The sequence below is a fragment of the Thunnus albacares genome, chromosome 3 (genome assembly GCF_914725855.1).
Source record: "Thunnus albacares chromosome 3, fThuAlb1.1, whole genome shotgun sequence".
NCBI lineage: Eukaryota > Metazoa > Chordata > Actinopteri > Scombriformes > Scombridae > Thunnus > Thunnus albacares.
The window spans coordinates 2,733,761-2,754,108 of record NC_058108.1 but is presented as its reverse complement, the minus strand read 5'-3'; the positions used below and the strand labels follow the sequence as shown (position 1 = coordinate 2,754,108).

The window sequence follows — 20,348 nt, the reverse complement described above, 5'->3', positions numbered from 1 at the left end:
AGAAAAAACACACAGAGCAGCGATGTGAATGCAGCAAACAGAAATCAAACAGGAGTTTATGGAACTGTGAAACAAACAAAGGGATCAGAGTTAACTCATATTAGAGCATCCTTTGCTCTCATCCTTTGTTCTCCTCAGCTGTCTATACTTCATTCCTGCTGCCCTACGAGACTTGTCACTTCCTCCTTGCAGCATTTCCTGAAATAGCACCAGTGCCTTTGCGCTGCTGCATAAGCACCATATCCAACAAAGCACTTCAGATACAGTACATACAGTATGTAGCATTTGCTGTGCCACTAATCTAAAATCACTGTTGCTAAATTATTTATGGTTGTTTATGCATGCATTTCTCACATCAGCTTAGTTCTGCTTTCTACCCATTTCTTCCCGGGGCTGTTTCATTTTTGCATACAATTGTATGCATTGCATACAATTAGAGTGTTGGCGTGTCATACGCCGGTTTTACAGCAGTTGGTCAGTTTTATAGCAGTTCATATTGCACTCAAATGCAATATAAAATATAACTGACCATTAAGGTTAATGGTCTTGATGAGGGTCACTGTATGACTGAGAAAAAAGATTTTAAAAATGTGACTGCATTCATTTGGAAGCATCTTCCAGTCTTACAGGCCTGTATGAGAATAAAGAAACAATTGTTTAATTTACTGAACATTAGTGAATCGATTCAGAATTGTAGAAGAATGGAGATTGTTCCAGATTGTGAATTGATTTATATTTGCTTCATTTGTCAATTATCAGACATTACTGAATTATTTGCCATGATGCCTGTAAAAAAAATTGAGACCATGATTAATGATGAAAACTAAGGTTTTCCCATTAACCCACCGTTTCCTGTTTCATAAAATCAATCTCAATGTTGCCACTTTCCTTCTTCACGGTGCAGTGTGTAAAGGCTTTTGTCTTGTGTGGTAGTGATTTGTTCCTGATTAAATGTTACATTTGTATATTAGCATTTTAATAAGTTGCGAGTGCTTTTTCCTCCTCCCTTCATTTTGTAATGAACCTCAGCTTGTAGAAAGACAAATCAGAGGCAGAGTCTACTGGCTCTCTGATAACCTCGACTACTCTTGGTTGTCTGAAAATGATCTGAAACCAATCTTAATTATTTAGAGTCACTCTGATGATAGTAAAATGGTTCAGAAACCTTTGTTTCTGTGCTTCTTCATCATCCTTCCACTATATACTTTGTTTCAAATAAATTAATTTCCCCTGCAGCCATCATTCCAGTCACTTTTCAGACAAAGGCAGCAGTGTCTTTTTGGCTGTGCAGCAACTGTCCGACTGCATTCAATACATGCATGCATGTGAGAAGAGGAAAAAGTAGAAGTGAATCGAAGAAACAAACAAAAAGCTACAGCTACCCTACAATTATTCAGTCTCACATTGGGCACTTAATATATTTATCTTGAAGGGAATGAAATGAGAGAGAATGAGAAGCAGGTGGAGAGGGAGAGAGAGGTGGGAAAAGAGGTCGCTTGAGGGAAGAAATAATCTCAAGTCATGCTTGGTGTGCTTTTATGGTCTTATCAGCCCACACCAGTAAAGAAACCAGACAAATACAGCTGCCTTTTTTTTGTCAACACAGACATAATACAATCGGTAGACTTCCCAAAACTGTCAGGCAACTCAGGCCATGGCTCTGTAAACACTATTAGTGTGTATCTGCAGAGAGAAAGCATGAGCACGCTTGAGTATGACACTATCAGGACCTGGGAAAATAACCAGCTTATGGCAGAGGAAACGATGAGCTAGCGACCTGTAGACAAAGCTTGATGCAGACCGGGTAATTGAGACAGCGTATTGCTGCATAGTAACCTTCCCAGAGACATAACGATAATATAATGTGCTGTGGAGAAATTTCTCATTTACGGTCGGGTAATAGCACTTAGGTCAGAACAATGGCCCTCTCTACTTGGAAATTGGATAGGCTTTCTCATTAATATGTATTGGAGTTAGGAATGGGCTGAGAATGGGATAACAGTGAATGGCCTGAAGTTTGCACAGAGGAGAAAGGAAGTTGTGGAGGAGAGTTATAAATAGTACAGGTATGTAAAATAGATGCATACCAACACTGTACTGGTGGGTGGGAAAGATGTTGAAAAATCGAGAGGTCACTGGTGTTAAAGGACATATTATTGAAATGCTGCAGATTGTTAGTACCAGGTGCAATGTGATGCTTTACCATCAGTGGCTCATTCAACTTGGCTACCAGCTGACTACCAACACTGACTACTACAATAATGTTTGTTCAGGTGTGTAATTATAACCTGAAACTTCTGTCTATGACTCCGCTAATACTGTACCTTCATGTTGACACCGTTTCCTGCTGCAGTTCCCTCCACCACCTCAACCCCCCCCCCCCTTTTTATTTAAACGGCAAAGCCGTAGTGTATTGATTGAGCATGCTCGCCCCTTTTCAGTGATTGTCCACAGTTATTTGGCAGATTCAAACCTGTTGAATACAGAACAGAAATTGTTATTTCTTCCCACTGAGCAGCTCTATTACAGCAGTCGGGGTTATGTGCAGATTTTTATCCATTTACAGCTTGTTTACCAAACAGACAGAGTTCACCTGTGCGAAGCTTGTGAGGGATCATCATGTCACAACAATAGTGCCTCCTACTGGTTGATTTTGTTTGCGTTGTCTCTCTGTCTACACCTTCTCCAGGTCAACAGAGGTTATCATATGGTATAGCCCCTCCAGCAAGCTTTTTTTTCTACTGCTGTGCGCTCTAGACTGGTTACACTCCTCAGTCTTTGACCTGTGGGAACAAATCTATGAAAACTCTATGTCCAGGCTGGATGTGTTTCTATGAAACAGCATTCACCAGCTTCCACGTTCATTCCTATCCCTAAAACTAATCACCACCTGTACCACTAGATACCTACCTTACCCTTTACTTAACTTAAATCTAACTTCAATCTAATCGAAAGTCATTGGATTGTTTCTGTTGTCCTACTTATCTACAAAGTTGTAGATGCTTTTCTTATGTCCCGAGGTACAGTTTGATTTTATGTTGAACGCTGAGCTTTGCTTAGCTCAATTGATTGGTGGGATCAAAAACCAATTCTCTCTCAAGAAACATAGTTGACTGGTCTAATTAGCTTGCAAGTTGTGATTGACATATTTGTTAGGACCAGGGTGTAAGATTTAGTGGCTTCTAACTAAACGGACTTGGCAGAAATGGAATATAATATTCACAAGTATGTTTTAATTGGTGTATAATCGCATGAAAATAATAATCGTTGTGTTTTCGCTACCTTGAGTCCTATATATCTACATAGGGAGTGGCCCGCCATATTGCACCACCATGTTTCTACAGTAGCACAGATTAGACAACCCAAACACTGACTCTAGAGAGGGCCTTTCATGTTTTTTGCTTGGAAGGGGAGGGGAGGTGTATTCATTCGGTTGCAATCTGCATCCTCACTGATGCCGCTAAATCTTACAAACTGGTTCTTTAAGTCACTAATTGCAATTCAAGAAATTAAATTACATCCCACATATATCATCCACTTCCTGCTTACATGCTCACACGATGACATGATTTGGATCATATCTGTGAAAACATTTGGTAAAAGAATTGCTAATATTATGCCAACAAGTATTGAACCATCAGCATTGGGAAGAGGTTCTACCCGATCCAACAGACAAGCAAAATGGATCCAAACTAAGCTAAAATTGCAATTAATGTACTTTCAAACCACACAGAAACTTAAAAAAGAGCATCCTGAACTTGCATTTTCTATGTGTATAAGATGGGGTACATGGGAAACACTGTGCTATGCTAATGTTCTAGTTTAAGTTATATTTAATTCTGGGCTATGGCATAGATAATCCGAAATATGTAGAGTAAACTAGAATTTCCAGGTGACAAGAGATACTAGCAAAAAATATGTGAGACTTGTCTCAGTTTCCCAGACAGAGGTGATGGAAGTGCCACTGTTATCTTCCAACAATCAAACAATCTAATCTTTATCTTAAATCCCACCTTTAATCATCGTTTCATCTATAACACTCAACCTAAAACCTTACTTTTTAAGTATGTCGAAAATTATTGGTAAAAGGGAAAATTGGCAAAATTCCTTCAGTTTGGATTTTGTAATATTTTCCTCATCTTCTGTTTTTCTGTCTTTACTACACATATGTATGTACAAGCTATTCCACTTGACCATGAACACACATGCTCATTCACTCCCAACCCGTTTTATATTTTTACACTTACTCTGCGGTGTTATCCACAGAGAATCACAAACCCATGTGTGCACACACACACACACGTTTACTTGGGTCACTTTCGGGGACTTACCCAAACCCTAACCATAACCATGACTTGCCTAACCCTAACCTTAACCACTGACCCAAAAATGAGCTTTTTTCCCCAATTGGAGACACGGCTTTTGTCCCCGTCCTCCCCAGTTAACTGGTCTTGAGTCTGAAATGTGTCCCTGAAAGTAGGATAAGTCAGTAACACACACAGTCCATTCAAACTCCCTAGGCTATGAGTGCACCGATAAAGTGTACTCCCCGAGTGACTCCCCTGATGCACCTAGCACCAGCGACATGCAGAAGATTGTCATGCCAGATTTGTTCGACATGAAGCGATGGGGAGGAAACATAACTGCAGGGAATGTGTGATAGAGATGAACATCCAGTGTGAAAAAAAAAAACATTAAAGGGGACCACAGAGCGGGGGTTGATGTGCTCAACTGGTACCTGCTGCTGCATACTGATGTGCTGAAATATACACGTATCGAATCAAGCAATTTACAACAATCAGATACATTTACATGCATGTAGTGTAAACTGTAGCTGTGGGGAGGTCCTCTTAGGACATGAATAAAAATGTCTTTTGGGAATGTGACACGTTAGCATGAGTCTTTTTCTGACTGATGGCGTGGAAACATCACAGAACTGAGTTTAATGCGAGACAAACAGCCATTTTTTCTGCTTGGATCTATGCACATTTACAAACAGTCTTCTCCTTTTGGTAATTTCTCATTTTATAAATTAAACTCTTTGATTGACGGTGTTCTTAAGCAATTAGCCATTAGAGCTACAGAGAAGACAGAGCTGAAGCTGAAATATAAAATCATATTCTCTCTCCCATTAGGGATCCACCTAGACAGTAAGAAAGCCCCGAGTGTCTCAGCCAGAACAAACAGCGTAGTGAGAATCATGCTTAGAGTAAAGGGACTGTCATGGGTCCTTGTTAATGTAATAAACTGCAGAGTGTGAACAAGCTCCATAGGGAGAGCCTTTGATCAAGCTAACATCTCCCTTATGTCAGATTTATTTTAATCTTTTAAAGAGAAAATTCTGCTTGTGTACCTTTTTTATCCCTCTTCTTCTTTTTTTTTTTTATTTATCTGTCTCCTTTGTGAGAAATGTAACCTTGAGAAATCTTAATCACAGATACACACAGAAACAATCTCTATTCTACCTCCTTCTTCCTTCTCCACTTTCTCATTTTCACTATTGAGCCCCTTCCTCTTTCTCCGTCTCCGACTCACAGCCGTTGATGAGTTTGTGAGTCACTGAGGAGAGACGGGGATTTGAGAGAAAAACCCAGTACTCTGAACCTCCAGTAGAAGCCGATAATCCACGGAAGCGAGAGGTGGCGACGGAATTCGGCTAATACCCAAACAATTGCTATCAGTGCGGCTCCCACTAAGGTGACAAAGCCCTACACAAATTTTGGATGTTATTGTGTGCAAACAGCAAGTTAATATCTGTGTACAAATGACTGTGGCGTAATGCAAGATGAAATCCCGTGAATTTGATTTATATACAGAAAAACTAATTGTCTACTTGTGTTCCTGACGGCCTTGTCGTCAACACATCGAGGATTATGATTAGCCTTAGACAGCTGCTGAATCAGACATCCTCCACTCAAGAGATGGAGAAGACCTTGTTATACGATGACATCTAAACACATGGATACATGGGAATCTGAGACAACAGTAGCCATTAGAAGGTTGAAGCCTGTTGGGAACAAAAATATCATGTAAAAATGAAGCTGGACATTACTTTAAGTTTAAATCTCTTCTTTAGCTCAGAAAATTCATTTATAATCATTAAGGTAACAATGACCTCTTTAGGATATGCTTCTTTCCTTTTTTACTGAGATGAAGCATTTCCATTTAGAGGCCATGTTTAAAAGAAAGCCAGAGGCAAAGGATAAAAGAAAATACCCTTTGACAGTTTGCTCTGTCTTGACTATGTAACCTCTCTTGTTTTAACTTCAGAACAAAGCTTTAAACGAAGAGAAATAAGCACAAGAAAAAAATAACATTGGACTGATGCTAAAACAAGAGAGCTTCTCCTAGGACTGAATAATGTGAAGAAAATAATTGTGATTTTTCTGACCTATATTGCCATTTAGATTTGAAATGTGATTATTTTCTATAAATGAAGTGAAGCATTTAACAAAAACCAGTCAGCTATGAAATAAACACGCTTATCAAACTGACTGATTCAGCTCAAATTCATCAAGATAATGATTAAGTGGCATATTTGATGTTATTCATTAATATAACAGATTTAATTATGGAACTCAAAATTGGCATCACATTTATTGATAGCAGCCGCAAAGTTGGTCATTATGAAAAATTGCTGCGGTTCTGCACTGATAGCAACGAGGTTAGCTTCACAGAGTGACGGGACAGGCTGTCACTCGGAAGCAAAGAAGCAGCGAGCAAAAGCGCAAAGTGAAACGTCTTCAGGGCAAATAAAAACGACCACCAGGATAAAATCACCGCTGAGTTCAGTAACTCTGCTTTGCTGGCCGGTGTGAAAAGACCAGAAACTGATTTTTTTTGCAAATGCTACATGCTTTCACATGGAAGGTCTGCCAGAAATGACGTGTACTCGATGAAACACATGAGTCAAACTCTGTGTGTGTGTGTGTGTGTCTCTCTGCAGGTGGCGAGTGGAGGCTTAATGAAAGGGCCAGTTGTTTTGCTGGGCTGATTTGCAGAGAGCAGATGGATCGGTCTCTCAGTCTCTCTGGTCTCAATCTTGTCCCACATTGCTGCTGTCGCCCCATTTAACAGCCAATTTCCTGCCAGCTCATCACAAACACAGATAAACACACACACATACGCACACAAAAGGGAGATGGTAGAGAAAACAGTGTGAGGTAGTGCACCACAGAGACACGTATAAAGAGCGAAAAAAGAAGGTGAAACGGTGGCGCACAAACAAATGCACCCAGGCGTAATGTAGATGATACGGATTCAGGCATATTTTGTGCATAGACAAGCACAAAACTATTTAACTACATACAAGGATACACATAAATACATGCAGGGAGACACACACACACACACACACACACACACACAGAGTAAATTCCTACGGGGAAGCACGGTTGGACACTATAGAGTTTTTAATGAGCTTGCTCCAGATGTCTTCCCAGGCTGCACCGCATGAGTAGTTGATTAATCAAGTACACTAAGAAACACTGACACATACACACTAATCCTAATTTATCACACAAACACAGTAATCTCAATTTATCACAAACACAGTAATCCCAAATGACCCCCCCCTCCTCCCCCCTCCCCCCACCCCCCAACCCCCCCAGTCCAATTATCTCTCTCATACACATATAGTACTGCGCCTGATTTTTAATATGCTTCTGTATTTCTGTAGTTAAGTTTGCTGTTTTCTGTTAATATCTGAAAAATAACAGCAAATACTAGATACACACACACGCCAACACCTGACTTATCACACTATTATAGTAGTGCTCGCTTTAACTACTGTAGCGTAAACACACATGTTGCACACGTGTGGAATCGCCCTCAGAACACAAAGATGTCTTATTTTAACTCTAGCGGCGGTGGGAGGTGTTTGGCCTCCATAAAACGACCTCTGACTTTCAATCTTTGCGCCTCGTGCGGCGGGAGATTACAGTGGTGCTTTTTTTTTTCTCTGCCTCGCCACCGGCGGTCAACCTTCACTCGCGGTCATGTGATATCACCAGCTGGTCAACGTGTTAATGACATGTCACAGGTGAGATGTGGTTTTTGCTGGCTGCAGTTGTATTTATCTCAATGTCATGTCCCTTAACAAATGACCGAGCATTTACCTTTAATGGAGAGTCTCAGTGTAAACATGGAGGGAGAGAGGAGCGCTCAGTAGTCTCGTCTTTCCAGTGAAACTTTTCAACTAGAAATATCAGATTCTTAAATGTTACATTTATAAGAAATAAAAAAAGACCCACTTTTATAAAAGATAATGTTGGATGACATGAATTAGACATGGCTGTAAGCAAATATAGAGAAATTCAGTGTGCTGTTGTACCAAAAATAACCATTTGTGGCTATAACAAAAGTTATGTAGGCATGCTTTTAATGAAGTTCAAGAAAACGTATCACATTTCTATATTTATATTCTGGGGCTCTACTGGAATATCTTCACATGATTTGCAGGAGTGCAGGACTCTTGCATCCCCTCGGTTCAGCCTCTGTCTGAAACAGGCCGTTTTAGCTCTGGTCTCTTTTAAGCCCCGCCCTCCTGATGAGCCCACTCTGTTCTGATTGGCTAACTTCTGAAAGCTGCTGCTTGGCAGACTTCCAGCGCCTCAGGAGGCTAAGTAGACAAACAATATTTGTAGGGTAGAAACTTCTCAAATACAGCGTTCAAGCCCAAAATCCAATTTGAAACATGTGATGCAAATAACACACGGAACAACCTTAGCGACAACTTGAGCGTGAACAATCTGACGTCATCACAAGGAGGAAGTAGAGATAACTTTGCAAACACAGCGTCTGACATACATTTACCTCAAGATTCGGACCTTTGACCATGTTTAACATCCAACATCATAGCAGAAAATCACAAAAAGCATGATATGTCCCCTTTCAGTAGATTAACGCTGCTAGTCTGTCAACACAACATTTCTACACGTTATTCACATATGTTTTCATGTACAGTTCACATACAGTACCGTTTATGTCAAAGAGAGGACAGGGCTGCCATGGATATATTAGCCACCCTCCCTCCTGTCACTGCTTGAGATCAAACCAATAACTTCCAAGCTACTAGCTAGCCTCTCTACATCATATCAGTCTTCTTTTACAAGCATGTTGATTTATCTCTGACCACTTGACCGCATGTATAGAAAAAGCAGCTTTTCTGCTGAAGGTTGTATGAATGTTTTATAAATATATTAACCAGTCATACTAGTTTTGCGATGACATTTACTGTATGGTTATTTTGCCTCATCCTTACCTCATTCCAAGCGGTTTTATATGTGGTTTCTGGTGACAGGTGCTGCGACTTTGACAAACTGGCGCATGGCAGTGAAACGCCGGCAGGACCGTGTAGAGTTATAGCACAGCAATATACAGTGACACACACACACACACACACACACACACATGCACTCTCACACGCAAAGCACATGTCAGTACCTTCTGTGCGGATGGTGAAGGGAGAGTCCCCCAGTCTCTTGGCTGAGAACTGCCCCCCCAGAGAGGTCATTAGAAAACACAGGCTGAAGAAGCCTATTCCCACCACGAATATCCTGCAACACAGAGGGAGGAGAGCAGGGATCGGATGAAAGGGGAGTTGAGACAGATAGACATATTTATGGGGAAGGGCAGGTAAATAGATGTTTTGGGTGAGCAGTTAGGGGAGCGTGAAGATGAGGAGGGGAATAAGGGAGCGAAGGGAGGTGGAACTGGAGATATTTGGAGGCAGACAAATGAGTGGATAAAGAAAGGCGAAAGGCCTGAAAAACTCTTGGAAGAATGAGGCGAACAGGCCGACAATTACGGGAGACGGGTTTGCAGGACGGAATGATTGACACGACCGCGAGGGAAAGGATGGAAAAAAAAAATAAAGATGCGATGAGGTTAGGGTAAAAGGTGTAGGAGAGCAGAAGAGGAGAGGAGGAGATAAACCAAGAACTAGCATTTCCAGAAGGCAGAGCATAAATAGAGCGATGATCACATGAAAAAAAAAAAAAAAGAAAAGGTAGAAGCCAAAGGGCACTTGAGTTGAAACATTTTAGTGCCGTGATGTTATCGCTTGAAATACATCTAGGACAAATGAGGGTGAGCACTTTGTCCCTACGTGCAGGCAAATTGGATGTGATTATTTATGTAATATCAGAGATAAGCAGAGTGGAAGGGAAGATAAGGCAAGAAGAGGACAGAGGAGGTGAGGAAGAGTTTAAAGTTAGCTAAAAAGTCTCGTTCACCCCTCCGTCTGAACCACACAGAACTAGGTCAACGATGAAGGGGCTCTGTGATACAGTCTTCACCCTCTGAGTCACTGTAAAACCTATGAAATACATCTAGATTCAAAAGTCAGTCCTTGTTTCTTTATTAAACGTCCTGCTGGGTGACGAAGCATTGAAGAAGTCACAGGTGATCATATTTTTGGGATCAGATCTGTAGCGCAGGCTCGGATTTGGAACGTAAAACTTTACAGCTTTACCACGCTTTGTGGCACAAATCTGATATCTGAAACTCTACCGCACCTCAGAAGGGAAAATAAAATGAGACTCTGTGTGAGTCCTCCCTTGTTAGACAGCCATGAGAGAATCAGATCTTAGACTTAAAAGAGTTGAAAATCAGGTCTTTTGTATCTGTGTAAATCCTGCCCTAGTTAAGCTACTCTCTTCAGCGTACGGATCAAAGGTTATCTTATTATGCCGAAGCTCTTTGGGGAACCGGAGAAGCAAAGCTGTCTCTGATTCTTATTTGCTGGACAAAATACCAGTCAGCCTCCATGACTAACAAGTCAAGTCCCACTTTAAAAATCCTTGCTGCACGGCCACTAACCCTCACTGGAGAAATTTCTTCCAAGATTTTTTTTTTAGTACTGGCGCAGTAAAAAAGGCTGATTCATGTGACGATGAACGGTTTTACTGCATATTTTAGCAGCTGAAGATGCAACAAATTTTCTCCATCATGTGAACTTGTTTGGGTAAATGCATTGTAATACTATGAAACAATAAAGGGCTGTATTATAACCAGGAGATGAGCGATTAATCAAAAGCAACAAACCCACAGAGGGAAGAAGGGACCCAACGAGAGCTTCTCCACAACTCACTCCATAATTTAAGGCTAACCTTGCACAGGTTACTTTTAAACTTTTAACTCCTGCACCTAAGGGTTGGGAAAAAATGAATCTTAACATAACAAATGAATGAATTATTCATAGTTATTGCTTTCTCTTCAAAGCCAGGCAGGAGCTGTTTTCTTGAATGCACGGCCCGGTGTGAAATCTGACAGCACTTCCTGGAACGGTAAGTGGCTCCGGTCACGCAAAGTTCTGAACGACACCTCTTAATATCGACGCGGCTGAAAAAGAAACGACCTCCTATCAACAGCGAGGAAGAACGGCCACTTAAAAGAACATTTGCTGAGCTGATCTGATTGACCCGAAGGAATGGAGATGATGTTGAATAATCCGTTAAGTATAGAGCGCGGTGGTTTGGCAAGCTCCCAAGGTGACTTTTATATTCCAAGACAGAACCGGTGTGAGTCTTGTCCTGAGTCGTGATACACTCAGATGGCTTCAAGGACGGACGGGGATGCGGCTTTCCTTTACGCAACATATTGACATTGAATAACCATCATTCATCAAGGGATGAACGGGTCCCATCAAACATGATTACAGCTATAACGATCACCCCAAAAGGTAAAGCAGCTAAACAGTTATTCCAGCTTAACTGCTCATTTATCATCAGCAAAGTAGTCAGATTACATTTTGAGCTAATGAATTTCAGCGCTATGAATACATGTTGGAATAAGACTTCCAAGCTCCGATTATCGGCTTCATTTTCTGCCCGTATTGGAGGCAGATTATTAGATGAACATGATGATCGCTGTGATCGTTGGGACGCCATCAGAGAACGAGAGGCTTCAAAGCCAAAGCGTCAGAGTGCCAACGGTCGCTCCCATCCTGTGCCATTTCTTTATTGATTTATGCCGAAAATACAAGGAAGCTATAATACTGTATTTACATCAGCATCTAAGCAGCTGGCACATGTTCATCCTTTCTCATTTACCTCTCTGTCTCTCCCAGGATACTGTAATATTATGAAATAAGAAATGATTATCCCCATCTGTTCCAGGCATATTGCGGGATGGATTGGAATAGCTCAATCATTGTCAGCGGACCGCAGAGCAGTAATACAGTAACTGATGTGAATCCAATCCGATGCCATCGTTATGATCGAGGGATTATTTATCATGAATACGCAGATACATATCACCGCATGGATTATGATCTTATTAGAGTTTACCACCATCTGGTCAGCAAGCCAAGAAGATGAAAACTATTAAAAAAAAACAAAAAAAAAAAACAGAGTCACTGACCTGATTTTTATATTTCAACTGCCCCATTTTTTTTTCTTTCATTTTTCATCTTCAAAGCCTTGTGTTGTTACAAATAAAGACAACTGAAGAGATAACAGGAGTCCATGAAGCAAAAATTGACACATCTTACAGCTTATCAACTAGTTTTCTAATCCACTGGATCTATTTGTCTCTCTGTGATCTGAGGATTAATAATATTGTGTGTGTTAACATGTGGCAGTAAAGATAGAGACGCGATGTGTGCGAGCGGCACAAAAGGTTGATGGGAAGAGAAAATAAAATATTCAGCTCGTGTGGGTGTGCTCAGGCTGGCCGACGTTGTCCTAGGGCGATCGTTCCTCTCTCTCTTATCATTTAGCTGTTTTCCAAAGTGGCGTTAGGTGGGTGATATGAGAGGATGAGGCCCCGGTCCTGCCTGACGAGTCTTTAATTAACAGGCTTAAAGTAAATGCTCTGCTCCCTTTAATTGGATCAGAAGGAGAGATCTGCTATCAGCTAATTGGCTGCCTCACACATATAGACTTATCAGATTTTGCCTCTAGGTAGGATGATTTTGAAGCGAGAGGCGTGGCAGGCGTGGAGGAGGTGGTGCTGGTGTTTTCCAAGAAACTTTTCCTGGCATCTATAGTATCCTTAATTCTGGCAGCACTGAGGGTCTCACGGCCGTCGTACACAAAATGAATTCTGATTGGATGTTAATTTGCACATTTTTTGGTCATGAACACTTTCGTGCTTTAGCTCTTAGCAACAGATCAGACTTCAAGTAATATTCCTAAAACGAGGACATGGTTTTTATTGCCTACGGCATTTATCTACTCCGGCTGTCCTGGAGGTCCAGTGATGTAAGACGCACACCACATTCACTATTCACAAGGTCCTGAGTTCATCTTCCAGACAAGGAACTTTATCTCTCCCCATGTTTTCTTTCTGTTTCTTGTCAAAACTATTCAATAAAGGCAAAATACCATGAAAATTATTATTTTCTACCATTCTCACTAGTAAAATGACTGAGCTCTTGGCTGTGATACACACATAAAAACACTAGGGATGAGCTATCATGCTCTTTGTCACAAAGCTGCATAATTGTATGTGTTTGAATAGATAGCAGGTGAAGCTATTCAGTGCTGCACAGCTGCTGCACCATTGTTTCACCCAACAAGTATCAGCAGGTGGAAAGTAAGAGGTGAGGTGGTACCACTGGAGGAAATCCTCCAGCTCTTCAACCACAGATACTCACTCCTGCTATAACTGTACCTTTCAGGAAAAATAAAATAAAGCAGGTCGGCACAGCATGGCTCAATGGACCGTAAAGTCTCAACTGTTTAAGCGGTTAACATGTGTAAGAAATCCCCTCCGGTTTCCCCTTTATATCTCCACAAACAAAGCCCAGCCACACAGTGATAATGGAGCTATCCATGCAGCAAGAAACTAAGTTAAAGCTCGGCTGACTGCGAGCTTATTTACAGCGGCTCTTTCCTGATTTATCGCAGCGTGTCGCCGCTTTATCCATACGGACTCCAACCTGAATCTAATTCATCTGGTAGAGAAACATCTGGTGTGTGTGTGTGTGTGTGTGTTTAGGTGCACACACACACACACACACCTTAGCTGGAGAAAATAACATAGTAGTGCATTTTCTCAGGGCTTTACAACTTAGTTTAGCCATTCCTCGTAGTGAAAACTCTTATCTGTCTTTGTTTGGGACATCTGTATGATAAAAAAATCAGCTATGCTAACATGTCAGCAGTGAAAATACACACATTTCAATCAATACTAAGCAACCACGTTGCTCGAGGCTAAAGGAAAACAGCTCTTTGTCTCTTACCTGAACGGTTTGAACGTTACTAGACATCTTCTGACCATTATTTTACCGTCGGTGCTGCCAGTAATCATTTTCCAAAACGGGCGACCCCTGACATCGTCGTTAACCTCCCAACCTGGAACTTGAGCTGACGAAACATTTTATCTGCGTCCCATCCAGCGGTGCACAACTGCGGTAAACTCGGTTGTTTTTTAAGCGAACACCGCGCCCGGTAAGTGGCTCTTTACCCCTCCAGGAGAAATAGTAGAAAGTTTCATTCAGTAAGTCTCCTTTCTCGAGTGTTAAAATGTCATTTAAAGCGTTTTCCCGTCGCCAGGCAAACACTCTGAGTCTGAGGTGAAGTCGCCGCCGCAGGTTGTGTCGACCGTTGGAGTCATATCCGATGTTAAGTTTGCAAAAATGGCGTCAAACATGTGGGTAAAGTGTTTCGTCCTTTCAAATCTGCGTTTTCTCTCGGTAAGATTTTGCGAAGTGGAGAGCTGGCTTCATAGACGTTTTAACTTCACAGCGGAGGCAGCGCGACTGTGGTAAGTCAACCGTACTGCCTGTTACCCGTTCCCCTCTCAACGGTCAAGTTAGCGGAAGCCTAGTGTAGTAAAGCCTACAACATCCGGTTACTGTTTTCAAAATAAAAGGCTGTTCTTATAGGTGTGCAACACTTACTTTCTAATAATGGCTAATGGCTAAATCGTCATTTTTTAAATATAACCCAAAATCACAGACTGTGTCTTTAAAGTCAGATGTCTAGACTCTGTTGCATGAGGGAAAGGTCAATAGAGGTAAATACATTAGAATTAGGGGAGACACTATAATTAATCGATTAATCAATCAACCAATCAAACAAATCAAATGCATTTCAAAGTGCTTTACAAGTGATCGACAAAACATGGGATGTTAACTTTAGATTTAGAGACAAATGCACACCAAAACAACTAAAAAAAAGCAAACAATTTAAAAGTTAATTGAAAAGGACAACAATAAAAGATGGGTAATTAAGATAATAAAAGATAATGCAAGCCATAGAAATAAGAATAAACAATAAGATTATGACGTACTACACAAAATAAACAGATTATAGTAAAACATTAAAATATTAATGAAATAAGACGTAATTTGGAGCCTAGTAATACTCATCCAATAAAGAAACCCTCGGAGAGATGTTCAAATTTAAAGTCTAAAATGTGCTTGTAGTGACAATAAAAGGGTGTAAATATATTACTTTGCCTTCTGGGCAGCCTAGTGAGCCTGATGAGCCGGTGGATAGGCTATAGTGGGCAGAATCTTTTCCTTATTGTGTCTCGCGGCTATTTGGTCTTGTTTGATGTTATTATGCTGAAAATATTAAATTATTCTACAAAGCAGGTCTAAAGAAGCCCATTAATTAAATCGATAATTACCCCTAGGGGCTATAACGCACTTAAACCACTACACAGTGCCAACTCTTTTTTTTTTTTTTTTTTTGCTTTTATTTGGGAGGCAAATTGCCATTATTTCCTGTATGAGTGTAGCTTCCTCTGGCAGACTTGACGCTGCTCCAGCGGCTTACAGTGATGGACAGCTCCGGGTGGTGTAAAGCCTCTGCAGCCGCATTCACCTCTGCATGGTGCCATCTACGGCTTTTGAGCTCGAGCCGCTGTTGTGACAAGAGAAGTACTCAAGTGGCACTCAAAACTGTCAACTTTCTATGTCAGAATGAGCAAAGCGTTTACCAGTTCACTTCAGTGCAGACTATCAAAGGACCATTTCTTTGTGGAAATCTGAACTGTAGCCTAGTTAGAGTAGATAAGCGGTTTCTGTGATAACCAGCGGTGTTCAGGTTGCTCCAAGTGGGTCGCCAGAAAGCAAAAAAATGAATTAATTAATTTTACATCCCATTCCTCAGAGGTGGAATGAGTAACTTTTGCACAAACAGTATGTTTATTTGTCTTCATAGTTACATAAAATACTTCTTTAAGCACAGTTTTATCACGTTAGGAACTGTTAGGAGACTGTGTTCCTATATGTTGTTGACTGACGGGGAATAATATGGGAAACCCCATGTTGAACATCTCAGTTGAGCATTTCAGCACCACGGACAGCGAATGTAATCAGGCTCCAACAGCGGCACCCAGCGGCCAACAGGATTACTGCAGTAGCAGCAGTAGCTGTAGAGGTAACAGTAGTAGCAATGATGTTTAGTATAAAACTTTTTAGAGAATAGAATTTACGGGGAAGGATGTAGTGCACATTGATATAGTATAACAGTGAGTAAGGGACTTCTTTTGTTTTTTCCCCAGTGGCCACTCAATAAAACATTTTATATCCTTATGGCAACTTACAACAGACAACTTACTGCACTGCTACCCTAAGAATTAGCTTAAACAAAGGGAGCGCGAACCAAGGTACAACTCTAGACCACCTTATATGTTCAGTTAAATGATTTGCAGTCAGTTGTAGTTGTGGCACAGATTATACAGTCTTTGTGGCCAGCGGAGCGTTGGAGCAGAAATGGAGGCAGAGGGGGGGAGATCTGCAGGGGACCAGACTGAGGATGACAGTGAAATCTCAAACTCCCTTCATGCATCGCTTGCCCTGGTACATGTGGATTTGACTGACAGCCCACCGCCCACACAGGCTCTCCCTCTCTGCGGGTTGTGGGAATAGTTCTGCTCTATCAGCAGGAATCCACTGGGCAAAAATGGGATTTTTATACCTTTTGTTTGTGAGTGTGTGTGTGTGTGTGTGCGTGCGTGCAGAATGCATTTTAGTCCACAGAAATGCATAAACACACGCATGCAGGCATACTTGTGCAAACACAGTAGTAGAAATCACTGAAGTCTAAAAAGGCATCCTGTCAGACGGGGAGAATACTCAAAGGCATGAGGCTTCACCCCCCCTTCAGACTCTGCAACTCAAATATAAACATTATCCCTGGTTCAATTTTAAGGAATCATTTAGAAAATATTGCATTATCTGTATGATAGATGCATTCTAAAAATGGCAAGATTTGACCATTGAAGCAGTGAATGGTATTATTTCACTGGAATCACCAAAGAGCTATGAAGTCCAATCCTAGAGTCGAGAGAGTGTTGCAGGCTCAGTCACAGCTATAATATGCAGCTTTTTTCTTTTGCTAGTCCAGTCCTCCTTCCCCTCAGTTGGGTAAGTTCCTTCTGCAGTGCTTGTCACTTTTGTTAATGAGCTGTCTACCTTGAAATTGCATCTAGCCCGAGGCTGAGCTAACCGGCATCTGTAAAGCCACCACAGGCACAGAAGAAGCAGGATCTGTAATAAAAAACAAAAGGCAGTCCTGATGATCAGTGTGTTTATTATCGCATATTTTGCTCTGCACATTTTGTCTTGTTGTTCTTTCTTTTTGTATTGCTTTGTTGTCGATGATGTTTATATATGTCTTTCCCACCAAGCTCATGGGTGGCCTCAGCGAATGATAGATACCCCATGTACTATATAGCTAGATTCAGGCTAAGGGATTCATGTATAAACACAATGGGTACAATGTCAGGTCCTGTAGGCCTACACCTTGTCATGTGATTGTATCTAATATGTGGATTTGTTTTGTGATCTGTCAACTAATCAATATGACATTTTTGCAAATGTGGTCTAAAGGTTTTTGCAGCCAAAGGTCCCTCGATACAGGATGAATATAATATATGATATATTGTAATGACCTCTTTGAACATGCAGGATGGTAGAAAGAAACCCATAAATGGTCACATTATTATCACAGCAGCAGTGTTTCCTAAAATTTCCTAAAAGAAAGCGATATGAAGGCAACATAATATATAACTTTTCTAGGATTTGGAAGTTAAAAAGTGAGAATTAAATGAGCAGTATATAAATACAACAACTCTGCAGAATACAAACGGAACTGTAAGACCTTCATACTCAAAGACAAACACTCTCACAAAGAGACAGAGCAAGGGGGAAACTAAAGATCAAGAGAGAAATTTTCTTACATGTAGTATGCGTAACACATTTTCTTGTAGGATGAACAACTGAAGTCATCTAAGCGCAGACAGGGACAAAGAGAGGAGAGAGTTTGTTTCAGTTCTTTCACAGTTGAAACCAATGTCTTTTGAACTTCTTTTATCTGTCCCACAAAGTCGCTATCAGATTTCATCCACAACCAACTCTCTTTCCAAGGGGGAATAATGACTTTGAAAATAGCAGTGAAAACCAGCCTCAGATGGCATCTCGCATAGTGTGAGTCCATGAGTGCAGTTAACTGTATAGGCGAGCGAAAATCAAGGCAGGAATTGGCAAAAGTACATCAAAATGCATCTTGTTACCAAGTAACAATCTGATGGAAATACATGTACTGAATTTAAAGCCTATGAAGTCATGGCATATTATGGCTTAAAAAAAGCGCACTAGATTGTTATGTGTGCTATTTGTTGCATGGACTCAGTCATTGTATGCTTTGCTTACTGGTCTTACTTTGAGTTATGCATGACTGGTCCATGTATGTTTTTCTGTTTACATGCACTTACAGTCTGATTAAACTGTGAACTACACATCTGAAGACCAGACGAGGTCTCAACAGACATGCACTGGATGATTGGTGCTGATAAACTTGTGATGTCTGAGGGTTAAGAAATCCCTTTTGGTTGCAAACGTCAATGCGCAGCCCACAGGATTATCTCAAGCATGTTTGATTTTCACATCTTAACTGATCTAAATAAAACTGGAGAACGGCAGCAACACAAATCTGAGAATTAGATAAAGACAGATTATAACACGCAGAAAAAATCAAAACAATTTGATGAGTGATTATGTAATTAATCAGCGCTGAACAGTCTTAAGTATGGTAAAGTGGTGTCAAATTAGTCTACACAGTCATTTGTAAATACAGGGTTTTCTTTTGTAGATAAATGAAGTTAAATGCTTCTTGATGAAACATCAAAACACTTTCTCTACATTTCAAAGCTTTATTTTAAAAAGTGAGTATATATATAAAGACTTATGTGACTTTTGAAATTCCGAAGATGAGATTTGAATAATTTTGCATGATATTAAAATACTGATTAGCATGTTAACTTATACAGTACTGATACATCCGAGGCTGATATCTGTCTATATTAGCCAGAGGCTAAATGATGAGCAAGTGCACTACAATCAATACTCAACCACCCGAGTGGCTGACAGAGAACTGTTTTTGTTATTTTTCTTTATACAAAAACCATAATAATATAAACAATACTGTGGCATGTTTTTCATGACTGCCAAATATGAATTTCAAAACAACCTCACTAATTGAGGATGTCTCCTAAAAGCATCTTTTAGCTTATGCTGGTTATCTCTAAATGGTGTAACAGACATCATGTGCCTGGATAAAGCTTATGATCCTGATTTGTGAGCCGATGGAGAGGCTGTTTATCAGGCAGCAGCATAAATTGATTTTCTGTTTGTGGAGCCAGCTAAAGGTCAAAGTCACTTCCTCATTTCTAAATGCATCTCGTTGGAACAAAGTGTAAGAAGAGTCAGCTAAACAGAATGTGATTCTAATCGAGTGATTTATGCAGGTCATTATAAAGGTAAATTGCTGTCACAGGGCGAGTTGAGATGAGGACAACAGAACGAGATCAAACTCCAAACTCTGATCACGTAGACAAATCACGTATCAGCGTCACGCACCTGTGGCAGCCAATCTAATTTAATTTTCTCTAGCAGTGAGGAGAAACCGCAAAGAGGGAAAACGATGTTAGTGTTGCTGCTCTTAAGATATGGCAAAAAGTAACAGAGATGGCAAACATCAGACAGCAACCAGACGGAAAAATACACCAAGAGGAGACATTAAAAGGACCTCAGCAAACAATTCAGTTAAATATATGGGCCTGTCTCTATGTCTGAACAGTTTATATCTGCTGCATTGCATAAGAGAAAACTAGGGGTTCAGTTTTCTAAGCCTATTGGACAGCTGGCCACAACCAAATGAATGATGTCACATCAGGTGTTTTCAGCAGCAGTCAAAGGAAAACTGCTCTTAACTAACGCAGGTTACATTTCTGCTACAGGACTGATTGGAACCGGCTTCTGTAAATTAGCTGCACAGAAGATCACAACTGAAGGAACAAGAGAGAGGAAATTAGACCAGGCCATCCTCTTTTCATTAATTTAGACCCACTTGATTTTCTGTCTCAAATTCAGTCCTTCCATCCTGCCC

The 20,348-nt window shown here is 40.7% G+C and overlaps 1 protein-coding gene across 6 annotated transcripts in view; it reads right to left on the bottom strand.

Moving 5' to 3' along the window:
- Positions 1 to 14,759, bottom strand: part of LOC122978785 (alpha-1,6-mannosylglycoprotein 6-beta-N-acetylglucosaminyltransferase B-like) — a 121,762-nt gene extending 107,003 nt beyond the window's left edge. For 5 of the 6 annotated variants that reach the window (XM_044345775.1, XM_044345780.1, XM_044345778.1 and 2 more), the window contains exons 1-2: positions 14,189 to 14,759; positions 9,445 to 9,557 (exon numbers count right to left, since the gene is read on the bottom strand). In XM_044345775.1, the coding sequence (XP_044201710.1) occupies positions 9,445 to 9,557; positions 14,189 to 14,256 (181 nt within the window). In that variant the 5' untranslated portion in view covers positions 14,257 to 14,759. The remainder of the gene's footprint in view (positions 1 to 9,444; positions 9,558 to 14,188) is intronic. The other variant, XM_044345781.1, reaches the window with a different exon arrangement.
- Positions 14,760 to 20,348: the final 5,589 nt, after the last annotated feature.